This window comes from Platalea leucorodia (assembly GCF_965183815.1).
Source record: "Platalea leucorodia genome assembly, chromosome: 4".
Lineage (NCBI taxonomy): Eukaryota > Metazoa > Chordata > Aves > Pelecaniformes > Threskiornithidae > Platalea > Platalea leucorodia.
Window position 1 is genome coordinate 97,551,967 of NC_138826.1, and position 27,879 is coordinate 97,579,845.

Genomic DNA, 27,879 nt, shown 5'->3' on the forward strand with positions numbered 1-27,879 from the left:
AAAAAATCCTGTATTTTGTGAGGACTTCCAACTTCCCTTCTGCCCCCTTCAGCTCGACCAGCAGGTAAGCTGTTATAAAATGATGCTACAACAGCTTAAAGAAATAGATTTGATGCTTCAATTTCAGCTAATATTTCAATTTCTCCCACTATTATTTTTCCTGGGTGGGTGAAAACACACTTGGATTAATTATCTAGCCATCAAAGGTTTTGCCTAGTTTGTATTTGCTTCCCCCGTTTTTTTTTTTTTTTCCAGTCGTTCACCTTCTTCTCCCTTCTTCTCCACAATCTTCCTGAAATAAACACAAATCCAGCATCAGGCAATTAGAGAGGAGCTATAAACTGTATCCTGAACACAAGGTCTAACCTGGGTAAGTTTGCCCAGCCGTGCCTGGGAGGCTCATGTCATAGGCTCTGTCCCCACTGAAGCCTGCAAAGCCACCAGCCTGTCACTACAAGCACACCGAGTCCCTTACTGAACAATCCAATTTTGAAAAAATATTGAATGTTCTTTCTTCAGGAGTCTTATTTTACCACCCAGGAAAAGTCACTCCATCCTGATGCTTAGTGCACACCCGAGGTATGCAGCTCTGAACTTTTCATATTTCTAAGGCTTGCGTATTTTTGCTGTTTTATCACAAATGTTTTTGTCAGTGTTATCTAAAGCAACTAATCATCCTACTTTCCTATATGAAATATATGTCAAAAGCTGAATTAAAATGACAGGGAGAAGCTAAAGACAAATTAAATTATTACGGAAAGGGCTTTCTCCTACAGAATCTGGTTTGAGGTCAGAATCTCAAGGGCTCCAGTGGTTAACACCCTTTCACACCGTCCCAGCAGATGAGGCTTTGCCCCTCAGTGAGCATATGTCAAGGCTCTACCTGGATCATCAGAGCGTTGTGGGCTACCAGCAGAGCTCTGGAGCAAAGAGCTGTGTCTGTCAGCACCTGGGGTTAATCATACAAGGCTGCCACATGCCTCACTGACCACAGTGACAGTCAAAGCAAGATGCTTTTCATCATGTATACCTCAGGCATTGACTCCTGCCTATTGGTATCTTTTTGCTCAGTTACCATGCTTTCTGCAGGCGCTGTTGGACAATCTGTGAACAAGAAAAGTGGTCAGGCAGGAGGGCAAGGTGCCACTTTCATACAAAAAAGAAGCTTTACGCATAGCTACACCCTGTGAGCAGGGCCATACCTGCACTACCCTGAAACCTTTACTATCAGGGGGTAACTCCAGCTTTGTGCTTCTTTCAGGACATGGGCTATTGGCTGTGATCTGACTTGAGACATGATGATAATTGAGTTCACTCACACTACAGAGGTAGTAGCCCATCATGAGAACCGGTCTGAATTGCACCATTTCAAAGCCAGCCAGCCAAGTCTGCAGTTGCTTCCATGGCATCCCAGAGGTACCAGCGTCTCAAATGCAGTTGAATACAAGATCATCCTACCTATGATGCATTTGTTGGCTAACATTCAAGCTATTGAGTAGTAACAGCAACTTGTTCTCATAGGTCCTCTTATATGAGCTTCTGAATTACTCACTGTCATCCAGAAAGTGATAAAACTACATTTATGAGTAATACATAAAATTCAAACAAGACCTTTATTTACATTAGGTTTTCAAGCGCTGGGTGTTGCAACATACATAACAAAATTTCATACTACATTTTTTATAGGAAATCAGGTTGAAAAGCTGATCTACAGAATCAATTTGTCAAAACTGGCTAAGCAAAAAATGTGTCAGCTCGGTTTTAGAGTCCTCAGATCAATTTTATACCATCTGCTATCACTCAGATTATTCCTGATGTCATGGTTATAAAAACAGAGTGCTCATGCAGGTTAATTTACAGTGAACTCTCCTAGTAAATTTTACATTCTTCACTTGTTCAAAAGAGCAGGTCAATACTCTCCACATTGTCTCACAAAGCAATTACGGATCCAAATAGGGAGAAAACTAGATCCATCAGGAGATTTTTAACAGAAAGAAAACTGGATTTAGCAAGACAATGAGTCAGAACTTTAATTCCATGACAAACTGAATTATCATCTCTCATTCTGTAGAAAACAAGTTGTACTGTAAAGATTAATCAAGTCCTTTTATTCCATATTAACATTATGCAGCAACTAATATAAGTGTTTAGGTAAACAAACTTCATGAAGTGTTTTGCTGCAAAGCTGACTTCAGTAATGCACGCAAATGATAAAGTCATCAACTCTGCTCACTGCCAGAAATAAAAAAATGGCTTCAGGAGCGAATAACACTGACTCATACCGTGCTCAAGAACTAGTCAACAAAATCTATTAAACTACACAGGGGTGAAAAAAAATAAAATCAAAGCAGCTTTGTTATCTTACTTGTGACACCTTATTTAAATCTCAGGCATTACCTCTTTATATCAGCATAAATATGTAGCCTTCTACACCTTTTATGATGTGGTTACAGACACAAAAATGTTATAGTAGAAAGCAAGAGCTAGTTCAAGGAATTTCAGACTTTGAAATCAGCAAGATACAAAGCTAAAATTCATATGTTCCTTTTCAAGTTATGAATACTTTCACTAAAACATAAATATTTTAACATATATTAATTTTTTCTGACATTCAAAATTGTAAAGTCAATATGGCAGAATTATTGTTAAAAGCACATATTTACAAATATTCTTTTTTCCATACATAAAGTATTTGGCATAATTATAACAATCTTACTGCATACACAACTGTTTGCTTCTTTTTCACATAATGGTACACTCCTTATTAAAATTTACCAGTTATGTACAAAAATACTTGAACATTTATTATAGAAAACCTCTATAACTACCGTCAACAGCTTGTAACTGCTGAAGGTTTAATTGAGAGAATATAAAAAGTGGTCACTTTCTTCCAGTTAAACTATCAACAAATCAAACACACAGCTAAAATCAACATGAGCTTCCCAACAAAAGAGGGAGAATATTTTTAACAGCATGATTTAAAATGCAGTTCACACACCTGTTCCCAAGCACATGTTAAACAGTCAGTAAAAGAAAGAGGATACAAAAAAAATACATACAGAAGGTGCTTTTTTTTTTTTTTTCTTTTCCCCTCCACATTCCTACGGCTTGGCATTAGCTTTCCAGAGCTCTTCAGATGCCAGTCACTAAAATACAACCTAAGGCCAAACACCATTCTCCTACAATAAAGATGATGGTGATGAACTTAAGCTAAAAAGCAAATCCAAAACCTGACTCCATTGGTACGTACACATCCAAAGAGCTGTCCAGGATTTTTGCTAGGTTTTTACAGAATTATTAATGACCTTTACAATTAGCTTTTGAAACTTATTGACCGATATCCAGTAAATTTTATTTTTAAAAATAAAATCATTTAGTGTATTGCCTTGGTACTAGTCAGTACTGATTCTTGTACACAGTTAAGTGAACAATTCATTTCTACCTATTTCATACACAGATTGTATTTCAGGGTGAACTTTCAAAAACAGCAGAGAACCTCCACTAGCAAACTGCTAGCTTTTTAAAAAACAAAACTGAAACGACAACAAAAAAAACATTAACTGGAAGAATAAAAGTAAATTGCACCTCAAAAAGAAAAGGATGCGTCAGGTACAGTAATACACTAATGGCACAAAACCTTATCGAGATTCACCAGAACGGTGCTGTATGCTGAATGAAATGCAGGTATTTGTCCATCTTAAAAATAACATAAACCAAGTGTGTGTTTCAAAAATTCCAAACCACATTCTTATAACAGTTCTCTGCAGTATAACTTGCATTATATCTCCGCTTTTCCACAGACATTTGAAATGACCAACCTGTTCATCAGACAAGAGAAAACTTTCAACCTACTTGCAGAAACATCCTAGTCTACAGACTACTTTGTTAGAAAGCGTGCATTTATCTCTAGTAGTAAAGATCCAGTCAGTATATTCTGTATTTTGTAAGAAGCATTCGGCTAACTCAGATGAGAGCTGTAGGGTTTTAGATTTAATTTTTTAAATAAAAATAAAGTACAAACAAAAGCATTTATCAGTATTCACCACCATGAAATTAAAAAAAAATTCTCTCATTCATGCTTCCTATAATATCTGGCAACCTAAATTAGTAATTTCATTTCAAATGTGCAACATAAAATTAATAAGCATTTTAAAATTACTCAAAAGAAAAGGTGGGCGAAATATTAAAGTGCCTAACTAAACGCATTTTACCATTTTTAAAAAATATTATTTCTTAAACGGTAAGGAATTGGTTGCAATTAAATATAAAAGTGGCTTCTCATAGCTGAGAGACTTTGCGGGGCAGAGGCCTGGGCCGGGGAACCTGCTCAGTCCTCCTGCTGCTGTTTTCCAGATTGTTTGGCCGGACCAGCTGCGGCTTGGGCGGCAGCGCCGGCGGGTCCGTGGCGGGCGGGATGGAGAGGCTGTGAGGTAGAGGAACGGGGCGTTTCAAAGTCCGCTCGTACACGCTGTAAGGTGGCGGGGTTTTACTTTCTTTTCTCACAGGCTCCTCAGGAACGCTGTAGCTTGGGACAGTCACTGTTGGTTCGCTGCCTTGGCTTTCAAAGCCCGACGTCTCTGATGTGCTACATCGGCTGAGCGAAGAGATGCCGCTGCTGTAACTCCCCGACAGCACCGGGGAGTTGGATATGACCCCCGAGGAATGATACTCCACTGGAGACGGTGTGAATGATTGCACAGACCCCTGCTCGAAAGAAAGGGCAGAAGAATTTACCTGGAGTAAATGAAGGAGAGCATTTCTGCGCTCAGACTGAAAACAGAGAGATACAGCGCATAGATTCTGAGGCTTGAGAAACGTAAACGGTTGCACCCCTGTTTAATTAAAATGCAGTAAGAAACCAATAAAAAGCTCATTTCAAGAGTGCCTAGGTGCACCTTAAGCAGTGCTCATGCCAGTAATTCACGTAATTGGAAGTAAAACTGTATTTAAATGTTATCTTACTATTATAATACCTTGGAAAAATCTGGAAGCCTTTAAAATAAACCCTCAGTTTTCCTAGCTTTAAGTGAAATGCATAACCCTGCGCAGGGCATACTTAGTGGTGTCCTGCCCCCTAACGCCAAAGCACAGGACTTGCATCCCAGTCACTGCTGCTATTTCAGTCTCTCATGTTCCAAATTCATTTTCCAAAGCTTTTCCTCACAGTTTTAGTGCACCGTCATGCAATGAAAAGTGCATTTACATTGTGGCATCATTTCCGAGTGTGTCATAATACCAGCGTCAGAGGTGAAGAGCAGAGCAGATGCCAAGCCAGTCGCTGCCGCTGGGTGCCAGCCCCGTTCGGCCCGCAGCTCGTCTTGCTATTCGGGGCAGCAGCAGGAAGGCAGGAGGCAAGGCATCACTGCTGCAGACAGCATTTTGAACCGCAACTGCTCCACCCTTCCACTCCCCCATCTCCCAGACGTTCGGATCCTTGGACACACCGTGCCGCTTGCACGGAACACAGAACACCACTGTGGGCCCCAGGGATGAGGGTCCATCGGAGGGCAAAGGTTGCAAATGGCTGCACCAGCAGCCCCACAGGTCTGTGGGGGAAGGCGAGGGATGGGGAGCTGAGGGCCCAAGCGGCAACAACAGTGCTGACGAAGAATAAAAGGCAGGGACAGTAAAGCCCTACCTAAAAACATTGAGCAGTCCTATTTTAGTGAAGCAACTTCAACTGAAAACTGTAAAAGGTTAGACCATACTTTGCAAGTTGAAAAGTTTTTGCAACATATCTAATTTTCACTGGATCCATCTGAGACAATCTAGACTTCATGGCCTCAAGCACAGGCTAAAAAAAGGGATGGAGAAATCACAAAGACAAATTTCTCACCCCAATTCTCGTTAGACTGGTTGGCGCTCAGCTGCTCAGCTTGAGGTGAGAGTGTGAGCCATGCAACAAAGGGTGGGGAGGGGAGGAAAAAGAGGGGGGCATGGGCGTATAGAGCTGGCTGCACTGACTTTATGCTGTTGAGATAATCTTAGTTATCCATCTAGGACGGGATCCACAGTGCACTGAAAGCAATGGAAAAAAAAGAAAAATCTTCATTTACATCAGTGGGTTTTGTACTAAGATGGCCTTCTCTGGCAGCACATAACAGTTGGAACAAAGGTTAAATTTTAAGCCCTGTATGTGGCTAGGGAGAAGCAGAGCAAGCGTTGAAGACGTTTCAGACATTGTGAGGAGCCTGTTTAACTACTTGTCCCATTCCTCTGCATGTGAGGAAGCTGCAGCTGCACTCCTACACCCACAAATGTCCAGGGTCAAGGTTTTAAAAAAAAAAATGATGTAATTGGTTCAAGTTCCAAGAACGCCTGACACTTGGATTAAGTTACCATAGATAACATTTAGGACCTTTGCTTTTGTCATTCAGAACAAGAGCAAATATTTGTAAACCCTGGATGCTTCAATTTAAGAGCTGAGCAGCGGTAAGCACTTGATTCCTGACAGCAGTGCAGACTGCTTGCACCAGTAGTAACAGTCTAGACACCAGAACAGTCTGGAAATTCATGGATGTCTGAAGTGAGATCCAGCAACTCTCAGAAGTATTCTAGGCCAGCATTCCTCTCCCAAGCGACAATCCAGACTTTGGCTGTAAAATGCTTAAATTCTGTCCAGGCCTTTAGAATATTAGGACGAGCTTGAAACACCCCTAAGAATCATCAGTACTGAGTCCATTTAGGAAAAAAAGGAAGAGTTGCTCACCTTTTGTACAAGACCCTGATGCCCCTAATGCTCTGAAGAGCTTCCTAGTAAGCAGCTAGTGTGAAACCTGGGATTGGTGCCCATTTCAGCAGCCGGCATACTATGGTAATAGGACTATGGGGCACTCTGATGGCCAGCACAATTGCTCCATGTTGAACCTGGACCACTGTGCAGCCACAAGTGGAAATGTTGCAGGTTCATGGGATGACAAATGGGAGAATGGCTGTGGACTTGTGACTAGGGACCTCAAGGGGAAAGGAGGCCTTTTGGGGTGCTACTTTGCTTCTCCTCAGGAGATGCATACCTCTGCAGCATTAGTTAGGTATTGGGTAGCTGAGGGACGACCACTTTGGCAGGGCTGTCCCCCTCTGCCCTCGCACCTGAGTGCCTGAAGCACCAGTCATGCTCCTTTCTATTTGCTATCCTTCCAGGTTGTTGACCCTCATATTTCTAACTGCAGAATTCTCTCTGCTTCAATGGCGTGGAAGAGGCTATCCCCGAGGCTATGCTGTGCAGTCTGTCAGTACTGGGGTGCAGGCTGCATGTTCATGTCCTCTAGTGCTGTGGAAGACACAAATTTCCTCGTCAATTTTCCAGCCAATAAGCTGTTGTGCAACAAGTGGGTACCGACACATTCAAATATCTTGAAATAGAAATGAAACCTGCTCAGTTTAGCCTGGATCCCCAATTGCTCTGGGCGTTTAACTGCCAGAGAAGAACCAATGCTTACTGCCTGTGCTTAATGTTCCCTACTGGCAGGCTTCAAACTACTTCCAACTTCTTATACAATCTCCCTGGATCATTCTGCAGAGGAAATGGATATTAAAACGACTGAAGCAGGGATCTAACACACCCTCTAATCCAACAGCTCTGGATGCTGGAGGAGTAAGAGGAATGGGTTGCACAACAGGTTCTCCTTAGCTGGCATCTCCCCTTTTGCCACTGTCGGAGACAGAATTCTGGACTAGGTGGACCATCGGGCATGCCTTACATTTATTTCTTACACGCCCTTCTGTCCACTGACTCAGGTGAGCTTGATTATCCATGTAGGTGAGAAGTCTAATATTCAGAGGCTAAAAAGTCTGAAGATTAGGTTTCTTGCCTGCAGTTTTGAAAATCTTCAGAGCTGCTGTAATTGTTATGGCTACTTATTCTTGTGAATGTTTTTTGTACAGGCATATAACAACAAAAGGAAAACATAGTATAATCCCAAATAATGTATATTAAATATATAGTATCTATCCCACAACACATACAACCTGTCCCAGAAAGGCGATTCACTGCAATAAGACAGTACCTTCATTGGTGATCTGCCAGCAGGAGAAGGGGAAACGGAGGCTATGTGTCTTGCTGGTGATGCTGTGAAGTCAGAAAGATTTCAGTGCACTCTTGGCATTACAATTTTCACTAAGAAACCCTTTTAAGTATCTAGAAGATCATTCTATACACAAGCATTATCTCTGGTTCCCTCTAGGTACTTGCCTGACGGCTGCAAATAGTTCTAGAGATTTTGTTTATTGTACTTTGTTCTCAGGATTATCTTGCAGTACAAACAATGAAGAATAAGAAATTTCTGCATCTGTCTTCTCTGACAAATTTTATATCACTATAAATTGGTTTACATCCTATCAAATGACAACAGGATTCAAAAAAAGTCAGTATAATAGCTTTTCCCCTCCTCTTTTTCTTCTTAAGAAATATATTATCTATTTGTATGTCAAATAAGAAAAAAGACAATACATAATGTACCTACATCAAACATTTACCTGTAAATATACTGCAAACATGCCTGGACATACTTTGAGGCCTAAGTCTAAAACACAAAAAGTGTCTTCACTCCCTTAAGAACAATTATATTTATAGTACCACTTAAGCAGCCTTTCCTTTAAATAGAAATTAATCTTTTGAAAGGCAAATTAGTTATAGTAACAGAACTCATATACTTCCATGATTGCTGTGCATTTTCTGTCCAGTCAGATTCTTTGTGGTTAATGATCATTTCTGATTGCTAACCTCCAATTATCATAAGATCAAAAGATTAAATTTGATCATCCTCCCCAGTACCAGCATGAACTGTCTGAAACTACTCAGTCATTAAGTGAAGGGGCAGAGTATTGGAAACAATGCTAGAGAGAACATTAACGAGATGAAAATACCTGCGGAGGCAGTTCTACAGCCTTCCATGTAAGTAATCAAATAATAAATTAACCTGCCCAAGAAATTAAAAATTAACCAGAGTGGAAAGAACCTAAGCCCTCAAGTAAATTTTTTTACTGAAGCTTAGCCCGAAATGTCCATTAACTCACCAGTCTGTGCAGGTCTTGGTGGTACAGGAGGAGATATAAGCTTTCCACTTTCTGATGTGTTTCTGGCTTCTTTCCCACTGTCCAGGCTCCAGCTGCTGGGGGTGGTATTTACAGCTGGAAGAGAATGAAAAAGCCGATATAGGCGTAAACACTTCTAGCTCTCTGACTTGCCTTTACCCAAGAGGGTAAAAATACACAGAGAGAAAACGTTAAACAACTTAACAAGCATGCCTGAAAAGCTCTCATGATTACATCAGTATTTGAAAAGCTCTTAAATAATAGCCGTCAATCTTCTGGTTGCCTGATGTATGCATCTGGCCCTCCGGGTCAGTTTGCGATTGTATAGCAGTTGGGACCATCAACAACAGTAGCAGCTGAGATAGCACTCTGGTGCACCGCAAATCCAGCCACAAAGGGAGATAAACTGATTATATTAACAGGCTTCAAGCTTATCTTTGCACCAGACTCCTATTTAAAGGTTTCTAGGCAGAGGGGAACAGACTATTCATAAACTGTTTCCATTAAGTCATTTTATATACAGAAGGGACTAGAGAAAGGAACTTGCCAAATTCCAATCAGCCTCCCTCAGAAAGCTTTCAGTGCTAACAGTCTTTTGTTGTCTGCATAGGCTACATATTCAGAATTGAAAGAAGGTGGAAAGAAGGGCACAAAATGGAGGGAGTAAAAATTGAAAGAAATGAAGATGTCTGGGGGAAAAAAAATCAAATGAAAAATTATTGTGGACTGAGAAAATTTCTATACGCTGTTTGTAGCCATCATCGAGGATCTCTGCTTGATCATGCAAACTAACACCTTGACATGTATAAAATTGGCTGTTGCATTTGTCTGTGTGACTTCTACCAAATTCTGTGACTTTATAATTGAATGATCCCGTAAGGCCTGGAACAGATTCCTTAATAGAACTGGATTATCTCATGTTATCAAGGAGTCACCAATATTGGAAAGAAGTCAGATAGACAGAAAGACAGGGCACTTAACATGGACAAGACCAAAGCTATCTTAAACCCCACAATTTTTCTTACACATCCTGTAAAAAAGTGGAAAAAACTGCTTCACACCTCTCCTCCCCCCCCCCCTCCAAAACCTACCACCAAAAAATGCCCCCACCTTCGAAGCCTCAGACCTCTTGCCTTGCCATGACAGTTTCCTTCTTGTCTGCTTATTTCATAGTTGTGAGCAGAGAACCACATGCAGGGGCTCTGTGCTCATTTACAAAGATGAAGTGAAAAGCAAAGTATTGTTGCTAACTGATGGTATCAGTTATTGCTATTATAGCAACACCAAGGGCTCTCAGAAGGACTGGAATCCCACTATACCAGTATATACCACACTTAATACAAAAAGTACAGTACAAATAATATTTGTTTCATATCTATAACAATATTGTTACAGTCTAATTGCACATTAGTTGACCCTCACAACAGTGCACAGAATAATCTAGTTTCTAGAGGATCATTTTGCTTTTCTATTGCCAAAATATGCAATACATTGTTTGCTTTTTATTGTAGGCTGTCACCTAGCAGTATAAGTTTCGCCCTCATCCTAAAAATGAATTGGCACCAGACCTGGGTACTTCAAATGCCTGAAACTCTTGACAAGCCATTTTTTTCTTTTAAAGTCATCTAAGCAGTCAGTTCTTTGGACTCCTAAAGTCTCCAGGAGAGAATATTTTATTTTAGCAATTCTGTAATGTACTTGGCTGCATAGGCCAGTGGAAAAGTTTTTCCATTTCCATGTTAAATTATTTCATGTTTTTCAGCCCTGTGAAAAATTCCACACTTGAGCTTTCATAAAAACCTGGACACAAAAATACTTATAAAAATCAGCTTTAATTGATGAAAATCTGATTCCTGGTCAGTTCTTGTTACAGTATATTCTTAAAATATTTCTTTTCAATACACCTGTTTTTCGGTATCCCTTATTCAGGGTACCACCAAAGGACAGCGCATAATGAAATAATGGAGCATGTTATATATGTGGAGCACATGAAATCTTGGCACAACAACTGTGCCAACAATATTGAATTTCCCCATGTGCAAAATTATAGAAAGCAATATTTTGTCTATGGAAATTCATAGGTTTCTCATTTACTCTAATTAAAAACAAAAACAAACAACAAAACAAAAACCCAAACCACTAACTGGTCTTCCATCATAGTGTAACCAAAAGCACCGTGACTTATATGTGGTAAAGAGGACTTGCAGGTACCAAACTCCAGGACTCTATCCATCTCTTTAGCTTCTCTCTGCCCCAGTCTCCAGAAGTTCATCTCCAGGGTTCATCACCCCATATGTCTCTCGAGAAGCAGAAAGGACAGCTCTCACAGGCAGCCTGCTGCAACCTGCTGCTCCATCCCCCCTTCCTGAAAACTTCTGGGCCCTTCTGAGTGCAACACTCAGTTCAAACGAACACCATGTTGCCCCCTTTTTGGCAAAGTGTTTTGAAACAGAGTGTTAGCATAATTTAGTTAGAATGTTTCGAAACTTGGAGATGACAATATACACTCAAAAGAATTAGCATTCTACAGGAATATGACAGATTAATTATATATTTTCATTGCTTCCAAGATCGGTATGACGCAGCATTTCCACTCACCTTTGTCAGGGCCAGGCAAATTGGAATCGCTTCGTGGCAAAGCACCGTCTCCAATGTGATTAAACAGCATTCTCTGTAAATTGAGAACAGCATGGTTTATGCATAGCTGCTGTTGTATTTCAGTAGCCTTTAAGAAAACAAGTATCATTTTATTATTATCCCCGCCACACAGGTCTACTTTGCACTTAGAGTGATAAGCATCACCTAAGAATGTAAATAGTTTAATAAAAATGTGTATACAGTATAAATATGGAGTAGACTAGTTTTCTGAATCGGGGGAGGATTATTATGTACAGGGTTCTGACAGTTTCCAGCTCCCTAAAAAAAAAAAAAAAAAAAGCTCATTCCTCAAGTGGTATCTTGATAGATTACTAAACAACTGCAGGGATAGATTTGCAATAATTTCATTGCAGAATCAGGACCTGAACAAGGTGTAATGTTTGACAATGTTCAAGTCATGGCTGTCATCTTAGAAGAGCATTGTGTATTATTTCCAACCCTGACTTTTTTGGTAGCAGTGTTCTTCTCTTGTGGATAAGAGCTGACCCATAAAGTGTGTTTGTCTTTCCTTTTCTGAATATTTATTTAAAAAAAAAAAAAATCACAGTGAATTTATGAAACAATTTAAAAATTCTACTAGTTATTTCTTTTGGCAGCATTCAAATAATCCGTGGGTCACTAGTTTATCTTAATAACAGATGTAAACAACATACAGGTAATCCTACAAGTAATTCAGAGGTACTTTCCAAAGGAAATGAGAACAGATAAACTTTACTTTTTTTTCTTCCTTTTTTTTTTTTTAAAGCAAGATCAGACAATCACTGAAATCCAAATCAAATCAAATCCAATTGTTATATCTCCTTCTCTGTTCACAGAGGACCAAGCAGAATCAGCAAAGCACTATGCTGTGGTTCCACCAGATGGCAAACCCAGCTGCAAAGTAATCATCATTGGTCTAACATGTTGCAGCTCCATGTTACAAAGTGAGGAACAAATACTGGGCCAGTTCAACTTGACTTAAAACAACATCTCAGAGAGAATGCTTTGGCAGTTACCATTAAGCTAAGGTGGTGTAACCACATGCATACTCTAATATGACAGAAAATGTGATCATATGTTACTGCCTGGTCTGGATTGAATGTTCACTGCCTAGTGAGTCTGCAGTGCACCAGGATCTGGTGGGCAAGTGTTGAAGTCTATTTTCTGTTGTGAAGGTAAAGAGCAAAGGCTGAAAAAGCAACTAAATTGGAGGAGATAGAGACAAAAGCTGAATGAAATACAGAGAAATGAGGACATACTAAAATAATGAAATATAAAACCGTATGGAAGAACAAGAGCAATCACAGGATGTTTAATGAGACGCAAAAAAACCCAAAAAAATGTGAAACCCAAAAAGCTCCATTAAGAAGAATAATAGTGCAAAAACTAAGGAGGCTTCTTGACCAGTCAATGACAGCAGGCATTCCTCTTCAGAGTATGGGAAGAGCTGGAGAGACACTGCACAATCACTCAGCCAGAGATCAAAAAAGAAGCACAAATGGATGTTGACTGAAAACAGCTGTACATAGATAACATTGAGCATCAATTTCAATGAGGGAAGCAGATGCAGTACTGCTGTGGTCTTGTTCTATGAAGTCCATGAAACTTCCTTAAACGAGGTAGCTATGGCTTGAAAGGACTTGAAGTGCAGGAATTTGCCTGTGTATCTCATCTTCCCTGGTTGAAAAACTGTTGTGAAAATTGTATTCATTAAGCCATAACAAAGACGTTCATAAATAGGTAGTCCTTTCCTCATGAACTTAGTGTGAAGCTCCAACCAAGACTGTTGAAGTTAACTGGTGTTAGAATAAAAATAGAAAGGACAAGGAACAGTCTGAGCCTCTAAATTCTAATGAGAGTTGCAGGTATCTCCAAGATATCTCCTTACAATTGACCTGAGGATTTATTTTCCCCTTTTTAATCAGAAGGCAGAGAATCAGCATTTTGTTTCTGGTCATGGTCCATTTTTACTGCTTGGGGAATAGAGCACCAGAGAAAGACATTGCACCTTTCCCCAGAAAGATATCTCCTCATTTATGGTTACGAGGGCAGAGAGAAACTGTCAGACCTTCTCACCTTTGAAACATACTTCACTGTACGAGCAAGTTAGTTTTCTACTTACCCTCTCTTGGGAGACTGAGGGTAGAGACAGATTGGGAGATTTTCCTGCTGGGCGAGTCTCAGAGAGAGTGGAGACTGGGCCTACGAGCTCCTCAGCCTCCCTTATCGAGTCTCTGGTAGAGTGGGGGATAGAAGTCGCATTCCACTTGGCAAAGCAAGAGTTTGCAGTCTGGGAGCAAAAATGGGATAATTTTTTCTTTGCGGCAAACTGTAAAACCGCTTTACTTATAGAACATCTCCTGGTCTTTCCTGTATGTTTGGTTTGGCTCCACTACCACTGAGAAAGTGCCCAGTAGATATATCAGTAAGTCGTTCCCAAGAACTGCCCTTAAGTCTGGCTAAGCTTCAGTATTACTTCTTAAGCCCTCAGGTAACAGCACGAGGGCTTAAAGAGAAAAGAGGAAAAAATTAAATCAAAAGCCAATTCAATAACTGAAGAAGCAAGGGACAAGAATACAACTAATGAGAAACCAACAAAATCATTTCTAAAATAAAGGATCATGGACTACCAAGGTGTTTTTTTATCAGAGGCAAAATTTCTGGTGAAAATAAGAGTGTTGAGAGGAGGGCCTTTCACACCGTACTTATGTTCTTGTCTTTCTCAGCTTCAGCAAGAGGTGCGTTGTGTGATGGCATGGGTTAAAACAGCAACTGTGTTAAAGGAAAGCACTTTAGGAAAGTAGGTCCATTAAGAAGAAAAGATGAAATAAGGATTCAAAATTGGCCAGCTCACCAAGCTCATTTTGTATTTCAGATAACTCAAAAGATACAAATTTCATACAGACCTACGTAACTGTAATTTTAAGGTAAGAACTCAACTCATTCTTTTCTCTGGAGTAACAAAATCTCTATCTTTCTTTTCAGAAAACTACACTGAGAAAAAGGAATTGCCACATGGAGTGGGTTATTATCTCACAGTGGCTAGGATTAGCTATTTCAGAAGAAATAAAGGGGAGGTCAACATGGACAACTGCCGTGATAAGTTTTTCTTTCTTTCTTCTTCCCTAGATTGAACAAACGCTGCTGTTTCACACAAGCACGCTGTGTCATCTGGCAAGTCTTTGCATCTCTCTCACTGAAGTGAGTAAATATCAAAACCAGATCTAAACCTAGACAAATCAAGCAGAAATGCGATCAAGCACCATGTAGTCACATCTCTTTAATGTAAAATATTTTTGAGTATTTGCTTATAAAAACAAAAAAACCCCTTGAAAATTAACAGCAATGAGTAGACACTGAATCTGCTTGAAGTTCAACAAGCACCTTTCTCGTCGTCTTAGCTACTTGTGTTCAGAGGCCTCCCAACAAGCTTCCTACCTGTGAGGTTTCTGAAGGAGTAGGGTAGATGGCACTGCAGGGCCTCTCTCTTGGGGACAAGCACGAGTTTTCTCGGGAATGCTTATGTTTGTCAGACAACAGAGGAGAGGCTAGAATACAAATGTGTCAAGTGATTAAATTCATGCAGTGAAACTCAGACATTTCAATTCTACGCTTATGACAAAAAAATCCTCTATCTCCAGTAATTTCTATTTCTCATATAACTGGCTAAATTTGATGTCTGACCAGTGATATCATGCAGAAATTCAGCTGTGTAATGTATCAAGAATCATTTAATTTGGTTTACCATGGGAGATGAGCACTGACCTCTGGCACTGGATGGAGCAGAACTGGTCACATTAGGTGAAGCAGAATGAGTGGAACTCAGGCTTGAGGTAGATGGACTAGGCTGCGTATAGAAGAGATGCTGTTGTTACCACATGACACTTACTGGTTTGGAAAACAAAAATTTATAACATACTTTTCAAAAATTTATAATGTACTTTTCAAGAACTTGTAATTTATTAGACTAGTTTTTCAGTATTTCAAAATAGCAAACCAGTATAAAAAGCATTAATGTAGCTACACAAACATGTAGTAAAATATCAAATAAATAGAAATGAAATTAATATATTGAAACAATTACATCACAGCTGTGACAACTGTACAGAAAAGTCTGTGTAAGGTCAGATGACTTTGCATCGTAGTGCATTGCTGCATATTACTTTTGTAGAAAATTCATGCTCTAAAGAAGAAAAAACAATTACATAAAAATTGTTCTTTCTAAGTTAAAGGTTAAAAGCCCATTTAAAGATTTGTTTTCTAAAAGAAGTATCAGCAATAACTTTAGATTTCTGAATGAAATGATAGAAGCATTAATTTAGTAAATAGCCTTGTAAGAAAGATTGTGTTTAGTTTGAAGAATGACAATAATTTGTACCTGCATGTTAAAAACTTCATCGGAGCTTTCTGATTGCCCAGTGATATTGCTGACTTCAGCAGAAGCTTGGGATGACAGTGATGAGGATGAATACCGATTGACAGCTGGGTAACTCAAGGGACTATATGAATAATGAAATACAAAATGGTTAACTCTAGTTGCCAGTCATAATTTTTCATGTGAAAACAGCACATGTTTATTAATCTCCACAGTTTAATTTGGAGTTATTGGTGAGGGGGGCGGGAGGGAAAGGGAGAGAGAAAGTATATATATCAGCTATTCATGACTGAAGATACTTCATGCAGACCATACAAGGAACCGTGCACACAACAGAAGTATTTTACGGGTCATCTTCTATGAGTAACAAAATCTATCAGTTTCTAGTAATTTAACTTGCCTGCGTCGTGGTATTACCCTGGCACCATCAGGGCTCATAGAAACGGGTATGGAATTTCGGCACACGCGAGGACTTCCATTTGGGAAATGAATAGGGCTAGCTTGTACACAGGCAGAAAATTCCTGGTGAGTTGTTACAAGAAGATTAATTAAAACGAACATAATGTTATTAAGCATTTTGTAAGATACAGTTAGTCATATGAATAGTTATATCTGCATTTTGGATCAGCTTCATCATTAGCAAGAAAAATATCTTAACTTTCCACTGATGATAATTTCCCTTTAGTAAAATGTGACTACTTGTCTCTGCACTGTATGGAAAGTTTATTAACTTTCTCTTCGCTCTGTGGTACTGTAATACATCCGCAAGTTGTAATGTGGACAAACAACCAAAAGATGTCACTATTTGTTGCTTAGCAAAATGAAACAGCCCTTACTGAAGCTAAACCATCTCCTGGTTTATCCATGCACCTGCTTACATACCTGTATTCCCAAGCTTGACTTCATCACAAAGAACTGATCCACCAGCTTTTTGTGCAATGGCCTCATGTCCTGCGGCACCACCTTCTCGTGCACTGCCAAGCCAAATTCTAGAATCTGGGCCTGCAGAAGAGACAGGAGGAAAGAGGGGAAGAATATATTTTTGATCCTTTTTCTTTAAGCTTTCATCATCAATTAGGATACTAATAAAAAAAAAAAAATCCAGCAAAATGCACATTGTATTAAAAGCATCTAAATCCCTGACAGACCTGTAATCAAACAAGGCCTAAAGCCAAAACCAGTAATACACAAGAGGATTTATGCCTCTTCCCATTTTACTATTCAACTTTCCCAAAGATTTGGCCTATGCAAATTCAACTCTAATATAAGAAACCACCATGGATAAATTAGTGAAAAATCTGGCTAAATGGCAACTTTACAAAGGAGCATTCTAAACCCTAAATAAAAAGCTGTTTTCTACAAGAACAGTTATAAAAAGCATGAAACAGCAGCAACGGCCACATCCACCAGAGACCCTGTAACATATTTTCAATGAAGTCGATGGTTCCCTATCCTATTCCAACTCCCCAGAGACCTCAGTAAGCGGTGGCTTTATGTGTATTCTTGACACAAGGCATAACAAGCTTCAGAATAACATTGCTAAAACTCTAATCTTGCTCAAATTTGGTCACAGGCATTTAAAATACTGAATTGGTTACATGAGGAGTCAGATAAACTCAAATTTAAAAACAACATAGCTACACTATGCTGTAATATCTTTGGATGAGAGCTCCTGGCTGACGTTTTCAGGCAGCCTGCGAGCGGGCACACAGCTGCGCAGCTTCACTGACCCGAGGTCAGGACTGCAGCACATCCATCCGCACACAGGGCCATCCCGCCCCTTCTGAATGCTCCGCGTTTTCTGTTAAATCATCTGTGGGTGCCACAGGGTTTAACTGCTGTCACTTGGAATTCACGTTTTTGTCATAGGAAGTTATTAACTCCAGTTTTAAATTGTAAGGGTTAGTGAGATTAACTACAGCTTAAAAAAATGAAACTGCAATGTAAATTACTATACGTTATCTAAAGGAAATTAAAGTGAGCTCAGTGAACCTATTCTGATTTGTACTGTCTGAGGATCTGTCCCTTTGGCTGCTCCAACCAAAAGACACCACAATGCTGATGAAAAATGGAATTTCCATCTTGCCAAATTCCAATACTCTGACCTCTTTATCCCAAGCTGGCAATAAAGTTTGAAATTTCAACATGTTGCATAGAACAAAGATAGGTAAATGTCAGTTAAAAAAGCTGAAATACTTAGTAAGATCATTTAATGAATATAATTTATTTCAGCATTTCCAAATGGGGACACTTCCTATTTGAGGCTGATAGGTCGTTGTCTTATAAATAAATGAAGAAATAATACAGAAATCATATAATGCATAGAATACTCATCTGTTTAATTTAATCACTTGGTGTTTCTTTTACTGCCTACCTATTACAGCAATTATTATTAGATGTCTTCCATTGTAATAAGATTTTTCAGGTTTTTTTTGCTCTTATGCTAAACCTTGTAGTGAAAATGTTTGTTCTATAGTATTGGTATAATACGTCATACAAATATTTGCTGAAGCCATCAAATGTTTCAATGAGGCAATGTTTATTCTGTAGCAGTGGTAAAATACCGTGTGCAAATATTTGTATATAAGCATCACAAGACAAAAACTTGCCTCTCACTCAACCTTTAATTTAGAATAGTTTGAAGTGATTAAGATGATGAGGAAAAGGACTAGGGAAAAAAAAAATATTAACGTGACACAGAAACCCGCTTGTACAGGAAGTTGCTGTCTACTTGGAATCTAATTCAGAAGATACTGAAGACTACTGGGCTATTATTAACCTCTGAAATTTTATATTTTATTTTGGGACACTTTTAGCTAGAACAGCTGAGCAGGCCACCTAGTCCGTCTTTTCCCCACTTTACCTGCTCGAGCATCAGCTCTCTCAAGCGTGTGATCTTCTCTCCATCCTCTGGATGGTTCAAGATGTATTCTTTGACAAAGAATGCCTAAGCAGAATAAAATCACAAAGTAACATAGAGTAAGAACACATTACTGTTTTTTAAACAAGTTTCTAGATATTTTTTGCAACAAAAGCTCCTTTCTACTGCAATAGAGGATAATAAATGCTAAATAATTTACTATTCATATATGCACTGGTGGAGACTATGAGCAAATAAAATGTAGCCACTCTTGAGTGGAATTTACCAGCTGTCCAGGACAGATCTTGAATCAAAGTTGGAAACCTGCACATCAGAGTTGAAACGAAACACAGGTCACCTGAACTAAGTATCCCTTCCCCATTAATTGTGACATAGGAGTTTCAAATAATTACAGAGAGTTAGATTTTCCTGTCTTTTCATACTAGGAGCTTCATTATCCCTTAAATACAAAGATAGCTTAAAAACAGCACAGAATTGTATGCTATTATACGTATTGGAGCTGTGACATCATCTTCTTATTAACTCTTAATATCAATAATGTTTTAAAGAACTCACAGTGACATTGATGTCAAAAAGCCAACCTTTTTACTTCAGGAGCATCTGACCAACATCCAGGTGTGTTCATGAGCTTACATGACTTTCCACCCCATCTCCAATGCTCAAATTGTACCAGCTATAGTACCCCGAAGTCATTTTACCCACCAGCAATGGCCTGGACATAGCACTCCCCTGTTTGGTCTTGACTGCATCTTTCTTAACGTGGCACCTATCCTACCCTGCAAGGGGATTATACTGAATTTACAACAATTCTTGACACTGTCCTGTAAAGCTCCCAGCTGCTCAGTTGGGAGATTTCTAGACCTTCTCCAAAATGCATTTGTCACAAAAAGTGTCCGTACGCATACCTATACATATACATGGTTTTCTCTCCATAGAGTTGAGAGGATAATAGTGGCTGCTCTGTGCTGCGTTTTCCTTTTGCACCTGTCTTAGCATTTCCATCACATACTTCTTACAAGGTTCTCCATCCAACTTCAGCTGTTAAAGTCTTTGCTATGCAGAATCATGAGTAAACATGGGGAGCAGTGGAGCTGGAGATAAGTATACCCCTTCCTCTGATTCAGTTCCAAAACTTTATGCTGTGACAACCCATAACAAGGAAGTGCTGAGACCTGTCTAGAAAATGCTGATACTCTAATGAAGAACATTTATTTCACATGCTCCTTTCACTAAGTAGACTTACAAGAATTCATGTTTAAATTGTTAAAAGGAACCCACTGATACTTGCTAAAATCCCAAATCCCAAACTTCTACCAGCTGATTTTTTTTTTTTCCCCTCAGCTACAAGCTTAATGTTCTTTCAGTGTCAAGCAGGTGGTGTCCCAGTGGTTTTGGGCTGAGATTTATACAGATCTGTAATATGAGTCAGAAATGTAATACTCTAACTTCAAACAAAATCACCAGTACTTTAGAAAAAAAAATAATCAGAATTTGACTAAATCCGGTAACATTCTTGGAACCGGTGGTTTCCAATAATTAATCGGGAAAGCGCCTCTATTCTTCTAGCACATGTAAAGGAGCTAAAAGAAATGTAAGGTAGAGTACAAATTGCAGTTTGAGAGGTGTTAGCGGGCACAAAACACACTCTTCCAGCAGTGTTCAGAAAATTTTTCAAAAAATCAGTAGTTCAGTCTACAGCCATTTTTTAGCACACAGGAAGGTGCTGCATAATAATTATTACTTCTGTAGATTTTCCAGGAATATGTTCCCGTATTGAAACCAGTGAAAGCATAGCTTTAAACACCCGCAATACTGGTCAAAGTGCTTTTTATCCCATCAGGAGTACGGGGCGGGGGGGAGAGGAGGGCAGAATCAAGAAGGCAGCAGCTGGCCAAAGAGCATTATTTGTTGGGTCTTACACTTCTTAAAGCTTGAAAGTTAGCCAAAGGAAAGGAAGATATATGTAAAGACATGGTCATGCTTACCTCAAGACCACATGCTCCAAGACTGACTGAGTTTTGAGCTTTTTACAGGGCAGAAGGCAAAAGCAAATGAAACAGATAGGCAGAGAAAAGCATTTACAGAGGAGAGGAAAAGAAGGAAGGTCGAAGATAAAAAGTGACAGCAGGAAGACATATAAAGACTGAAAAAGGGATACGGGAAGAGAGTGAGGGTGAAATAGGAAAAAAACCCCAAATCTCACAACTACTGCTATCAGTTTTGGTGTTTACAAGACAAATTGGTGAAAAGTCCTATTTTAGATACATAGCAAGAAAGAAGGAGAGGACAGAAGAGAATCGAAACATGAAGACTGTCTAGATCAAGAATTGCAGCTAAGAAAAAAAAAAGAAAGGAGCAAGCTAGAACCTTTAATATGCTCATGAAGAATGGCAAGCTATGCAGAGACACCGAGCTAGCTCTGACACTGCTAATTCAAACCAGACATAGCTCTGACATGACTCTTGTTTCTCAAGGGACTCCCTTCGTGGCGCTTTACTGTACTAAACAGTTTTGTTGTTGTTTAAAGGCAGCTGCGAAACATCGAACATGGTACTGCTTTGCTTTAGTCTCATAATTTTCATAACGTTGCAGTTTTGCTGACAGATTCTAACACTATAGTGGATTCAATTTCTTGTAGTTTAATTTAGATACAGTTTTATCAAATTTAACACTGTTTGAGTGAACACTGAATCTTGCAGCCTTTGAGACAAGTGGACAGAATATTACTCAACTTGACATTTTCAATGGAAAAGGAACAACCAGCAGACTCAAGTGTTTCATAAGACTATTAGGAGAAAGAGGAAGATCAAGCTGGGCTGAAAAAAAATATCCTTCCATTCTTTTTACTGCGGTTTCAAAATTCCACAGAACTTTGTGGAAATACAGCATCCCAAACATTTAAGGTTCTCCTAAGGTGATTCAGAAATTATAATAATGAGGAACAACTTTGGGAACAAATCCAGCGTTAGACTTCTCTTAATTATATGTATTATTTCTTACTAGATTTTTCCAGAAAATAGCTTTCCTTAAAAACTTGGAAAAGAGAAAGAAGAAGGATCTAGAAAAACATGATTCATCAAGATAATAAATTTCTTATTAAGAATTTTATGTGTGTGTGTATATGTATCTATCTATCTTAAAATTAGAATGTCAGCACACAAAAGTAAATTTGCTGGCCAGCTAGAAGCAGCTCCTGACCTAGAAGGGCAGGGGGAGGGAATATATTATAATAATATAGTTACAATTAACTATTCCATTAAAAATCCCCAAACAAACTACTAAAGAATGCAAGGTAATTGTAAATCAACTCATTACTGAAGTAAGTTTATAGGACTATCTGCAGCAAAATGGTTGTTTCAGTAAAGGTATACATATTTAACATCACCTCACCCAAAACTGCAATATAGGTATAATTAAAACTATTATAGATATAGTACTTTCTGTCCTCAATTCATACTGAGGAGCTGCATCTGTACGGAGAAAGAAATCAGTAAGAAACTGTCTTATAACAGATTTTTAATAAACAGAAAATAAATCGCTTACCTCTTGGTATCTAGCAACTCCACCATTAACTGCTGCATCAATGACCCCATTTAGACACATCGTGAGAGGGTTAATATTTTGCATCTGTCGAGTTTGACACTGACTAATCAGCGTTCTCAGCTGCTGGTTCTTATTTTCTAAGACTTCAATGGCATTCTCAAGGGGACTCATTTCCACCTGAAAGGAGGGAGGAACATTGCAAACATACTTACATCTTCAGTTGAAAGATGAAATATATTAAAGGCAACTTTTGATTTCCTAAAGGAAAACAATGTTATTCTATGTTCTAGAGTATTGGGGCAGAAAAAGTTCTTCTCACCTGGGTTATACTTTCTGAATGTACACTCGGAGCACAGAGAGAATTTTTTCATGTAATCAAGGACCAAAATAAACAACCCTTCCTCTCTTGTAGATTAATTATCTGACCTTGAGAGATACTCAGCCCTTGCTGCAAAACACTCACACACTTCAGCCTGTGGTGGAACTGTTAGAATTCAGGGCTAAACTGTCCTTGGTAACTTCTTGGGCTTGAGGTCCGGGAGAGCTTCACCATGCTTAAGGGCACAGAGCAGAGCTTAAGCATGGGCAAGCTAGTTTCCCCCCCCCCCCACCAAAGTGAAGTCAACAACTAGACATTATGGATGAGGAGTTTCAATATAAGCTTTGAGCTAAGATGATAATGAAGTTATAGTCAAGGGCAGTCCTTGAGCGGGATGTGCCTGTCCTCCTTTCTAGCGGGTGAGGAAGCTTTTCTCACAGGTAGCATGAACTGCAGGAAAAGCGAAAAGGTAAGTGATGGGAAGAGTGCAGGCCTGCAGCTGCCGTAATTTACCAAAATATACAAGCACAAATCTGAGTCACAATCTAGTACACACCCAGGAAAAATTATCACAGTTAACTTTTGGAAATGGTGACTATAATGGTAACGCAATCGTAAACTGAGGATCTTCACCTTAGGGCTCATATTAACCTACTAAGGACTCAGTAGGAGTCAACTAATAAAATTTCTCATGTCACACACAATTTTTTGATTTTTACTAAATTCCATTTTTGATTTTCTACAGGAGAATATGAGGACGGTGAACAAATGACGTTTTATTGCTATTATGAAAGAAAACCATGATACAGTTTTAGAGAAAGTCAGTTGTACAATGGTATCCCTATATTTAATGGGACTATTGTAAGACTGGCTTTGACAGGAAGGAAAATAGTTACAGATGTTATACTCCTGGGCTCAACAATTGACCAATTATTTATAGATCTTTATATGAGGAGCACACCTCTGAATACATTTGAAATGTATTTAAGGATTTTCTAAGAAATATAACAAGAAGGAAGGAGAAGAAATTACAATGTGTCAGTAACAGATTGCTACATTAGACCCTGTTCCTACAGGTTCTGTGTAGGCATGCTTCCCTGCCCATGCTGAGATCTGGGAACTTCAACGGAGCTCTAGGCAGACCAGAGATATACCTACATGGCGTTCATTATAGTACAGGAACTTGGAGAATGTTTACTTTTCAAGAATACTGAAAGATATGTTAAGCTATAGATATCCTAAGTGCTAAACGTTACATCATGCTCAGTTTTAAGAAAGTCATTTGCTGACATTAAATGTTGCCTTTGGCTGCCCATTATTGTTCTCAACTTCTTTTTTCCTCAACTGTTTAAATGAATCATAAGGGTGGTTCTTAATAACACTTTCCAAGATAAGAGAAATCAGACAACTCAAAATACTTTGTAAATAATTTTGTTGTAGCCAGCTTGAAAACTTGCTTAGTGAAATTAGATATGGGTAACAAATCTTAAAGTAGTTCATTAAACAACATATGGATAAGGAAGTAAATCAACCCACAATACGTATTGCAGTCAGTCTCATACTCACTACTTCACGTTTTTCCACTTCAAACCAACGAGATATCCCAGGTAAACTCTGCACCAAGATCAGTGTGGTTCTCTCCACCCATAGACTCTACAATATACAAAACCAATTTATCTCCCGAATTTGCTCCTGTATTTTTCTTAATTATTCCCAGTTTTCTTTATGAATACCTTCATTTAAGTAACAGTATACATTAAAAAAAGTATTAATATCCAAATTTCCACTGAAATGTCTATCCCAGAAGCCCATGACATTCACTTTTCTCCTTACTTTCTAGGTTCTACTACTAAGCAGTAATTTCTGCTGATTCTTCACTCTTAAACATGGTATTATTCCATATTACACGCTGTCCCCTAATCTCCAAAAGTCACTCACAACTAAATTAGCATTTTAATATTTCCTTTCCGAGATAACATCTGAGAAGAGGTAGAGTTCAGAAGCAGAACAACTTACAGATCACACAGAGTGACCAGCTCTCCTCTGGGAATCCTATTTCAGATTCCACAATGCATGGTTGATGGAATACTCAAATGTACTACTGTTAAATGCACCGTGCAAGAGGTTTGTAAAATGACAAATCAACACATAGGACAGCACACAAAATATATATAAGCTGTACACTTAAAATAAAGCTCTAAGCTTTAATTAGAGGGCAGCAGTGACTTAATATAGCTAATGTATTACCCTTACAGTTCTTTCCTCTAAATTTATAACAAAATTATTATGGGATAATTCTCTGTGTGTGTCTGAATACCAGAATATATTCTGTGTCAGGCTGTAAGTGTTTCTAATGGGTCAGAATTAAAATTATGCCAGAAGAATGTAAGGTGAATTTTCAGTGTGACATTTTTATTAGGAGGTACAGAAGTCTTTTACAGATTAGGGAAGGAACTATTGCTCTTCCCTGAGACAATCTCTAAGTTCAGAGGTAGTTTCTAGTCTTGGTATCACCAGAACAGAACATTATGCTGCAGTTTAGTCAAAACTGTCTCTCCCTTGCTCTAGGGAAATATACTTTTGGCAATCCTATCCATACCCCAGATTACTTACTTAATGTTTTCCTGTCTGCCTTATAAACTACTTTGGAGTCCGCTCTGTTGTCTCCAGTTCTGCCTTCTATATATCATTGATGCAAGAACAAATGGGTACATTTTTCTCTCCTGTTCCCATACACAACAAGACCTTCCCATCTCCTACATATTTTTCATATTATTTTAATTAAAATGAGAAGTGAAATAGTCAAACCTGAGCTACTGTCTCCTCCAGAGAATTTGTTATACCACACTCAGCTGAATAACACAACTGTAGATGACATTTCAATAACACAACTATTGTTGATGTTACAAATAAATCCATAGGTCCAGTAGCTCGGGAAATGGCATGGTACTTTACCTTGAATTCATTTTCCTTGTCCTTAGTCCCTTTGTGAAATGGCCTGTCGTATCGAAATCGCCAGATGTGATTTACTTTGTAAAAGCTCTTGATGTTATTGGGAATGCCGTCTCTCTGCAGGACTTCCTGGTTTTCTGGAATTGGTGTCACTGCATAAATCTGCAAATCTACACGTAAAGAGTTAAGGCTATCCCACTTCATTGAAATTAGCAAAGCATATTGACTCCTGAAGCATGACAAAAGAAAAACTCTTTAAAAAATGTGTATCATTAAATGCTTCTAGACTATTAATGGCTTGGGAAAGGATCCAGAGATATTTTTTTTGATGGTTTGGGATTTCTTTGTACTGTTTTGTTAAAAATTTTGTACATATTTTTGAAATACAGCTACTTACATGGAATAGTACATGGACTAAAGGGATTTAATTAAATATATTCTTACACACAATATGTTATGCCATGCTAACATTCTGTTGTATTGTAAGAACTTGAATTACTGTAACTTGAACTGATACACCATTATCACAGCGGTGCTAGTTCTACAAGTATTTTTGGCTAAAGTAAGAATCTTAATAACCTGCAAAGGGATTTTTAAATAAAACCAACAATTACACAAAAAAATTCCAAACATAACAGAGTGACTGACAAATTGCAGGGGAATTCTCACCTACCATTTATTTCAGTGGAGGTACATCATGATTGAAATTGGCTATAGATGTACCTACATTTTTTAAAAGCATAGAAGACGTAACTGCAGTGTATGGGTTTGTGATTATGTGGATACACTGTGCTTCTGCCTGAAAGATGGTCTCATCTGGCTGATTAGCATGTTGCATAGCAATGGCATGCGGGAACTCATTCAACATTCGCTGCTGGAAGGCCTCCAGCCTTTCATAGTCATGTCCTCGGCAAACAAATTCCTTATTCTGAGCAGAATAAGAGAAGAAAAGAAAAAAAAAAAAAAAAAAAACCAAGAGCAAGTTATGCGAAAATAATTGGGTATAATTAGATAGATCCAAACACACGCTCTTAAATATAGACTTTCTGGACAATTTTTACATCATTTTAAGAAGGAAAAAATATGAAACAAAAGGCAAGAATGAAAATAAGCAATCTAGAAAGAACAGGTTACTTAGAAGAAAGAAATCTTACCATATAAAATATGTTTTATTCAAAAGTCTGGAAAATCAAATAATTATACTTAAAGCTTTAATAAAAATCTGAAGGGAGAAGTTGTTCTTATTGGATTAAAATATATAACTAATATAACTTATCAGATTGTATAAAATATGTAACAAAAATATAATGCAACAGACAGTTAAGACAATGAAATGGGCTGAAAGTCCTTTCCATGAGGAACTAGGAAACTTTGCTTTGAAGTTACACAATTTTGAAGAAAAATAATGCATAACAAAATGGTAGAATGCATTCAATTTGCCTTGTCCTCTAAATGCTTATGAATTATCAGCCTGGTAAATTAAAATTATCCAGTTTTTGCAATATGAAGTAAAAGAATACTCCTGGCTCCAACATAATTTCTTTTACCTGGATGCCCACTATGAAGTTGCACCATTATTTTCCTGAGATTGTACAACATCAATACAGATACAACACACAACCTGTAGTAAACTTGAGACTCCTGGATCTGGAGTACTGTTGGAACTAGTCACTGACCATGGTGGTGCTGAGGGCTTCCTGTAGCTGTGGACAGCACTTTCTGGTTTGATTCTCCTTGCACACGTTTGAAATAAGGAAATATCTTAACCATTTTTCTAAAAACACCGTTAAATTAATTTCCTTTTAAAATCTATATTAGAAAATTCTAAATAGTCATTACTAATGTGTTCCTCTTGAAGCAGGTCTAGATAGAAACAGTTGTTGTCTTTATACTATCTTGACAACAGAGATAGGAAGCATTGAATTCGGAGAGCCTGGACTTTCATGGGAATTGCTGCAAGAAATCAACTGCCATAGTGTTATTGTGCAACTACAAATTAAAATCTGAAAGCTTTATTTTATAGTATTCCTTCTATAGCAAACACAGCCAGAGTTACAAACTCCTTTGCCATAAAAAAATTAAATCAAATGTAGTAAGGTTTGAGGTGTTCCTTGTTGGTGCTGCAACCATAAATCTGTG

The 27,879-nt window shown here is 38.5% G+C and overlaps 1 protein-coding gene across 2 annotated transcripts in view; it reads right to left on the reverse strand.

Moving 5' to 3' along the window:
- Window positions 1-4,071: 4,071 nt before the first annotated feature.
- DOCK4 (dedicator of cytokinesis 4) overlaps window positions 4,072-27,879 on the reverse strand; it is a 249,613-nt gene continuing 225,805 nt past the window's right edge. For both annotated transcript variants that reach the window (XM_082311114.1, XM_082311115.1), the window contains 14 exons: window positions 26,527-26,668; window positions 25,744-25,910; window positions 24,355-24,441; window positions 22,470-22,646; window positions 18,909-18,992; window positions 16,928-17,047; window positions 16,446-16,567; window positions 16,049-16,169; window positions 15,436-15,517; window positions 15,109-15,218; window positions 11,632-11,704; window positions 9,016-9,129; window positions 8,007-8,068; window positions 4,072-4,704 (listed from right to left, as the gene is read on the reverse strand). In XM_082311114.1, the coding sequence (XP_082167240.1) occupies window positions 4,279-4,704; window positions 8,007-8,068; window positions 9,016-9,129; window positions 11,632-11,704; window positions 15,109-15,218; window positions 15,436-15,517; window positions 16,049-16,169; window positions 16,446-16,567; window positions 16,928-17,047; window positions 18,909-18,992; window positions 22,470-22,646; window positions 24,355-24,441; window positions 25,744-25,910; window positions 26,527-26,668 (1,887 nt within the window). In that variant the 3' untranslated portion in view covers window positions 4,072-4,278. The remainder of the gene's footprint in view (window positions 4,705-8,006; window positions 8,069-9,015; window positions 9,130-11,631; window positions 11,705-15,108; window positions 15,219-15,435; window positions 15,518-16,048; window positions 16,170-16,445; window positions 16,568-16,927; window positions 17,048-18,908; window positions 18,993-22,469; window positions 22,647-24,354; window positions 24,442-25,743; window positions 25,911-26,526; window positions 26,669-27,879) is intronic.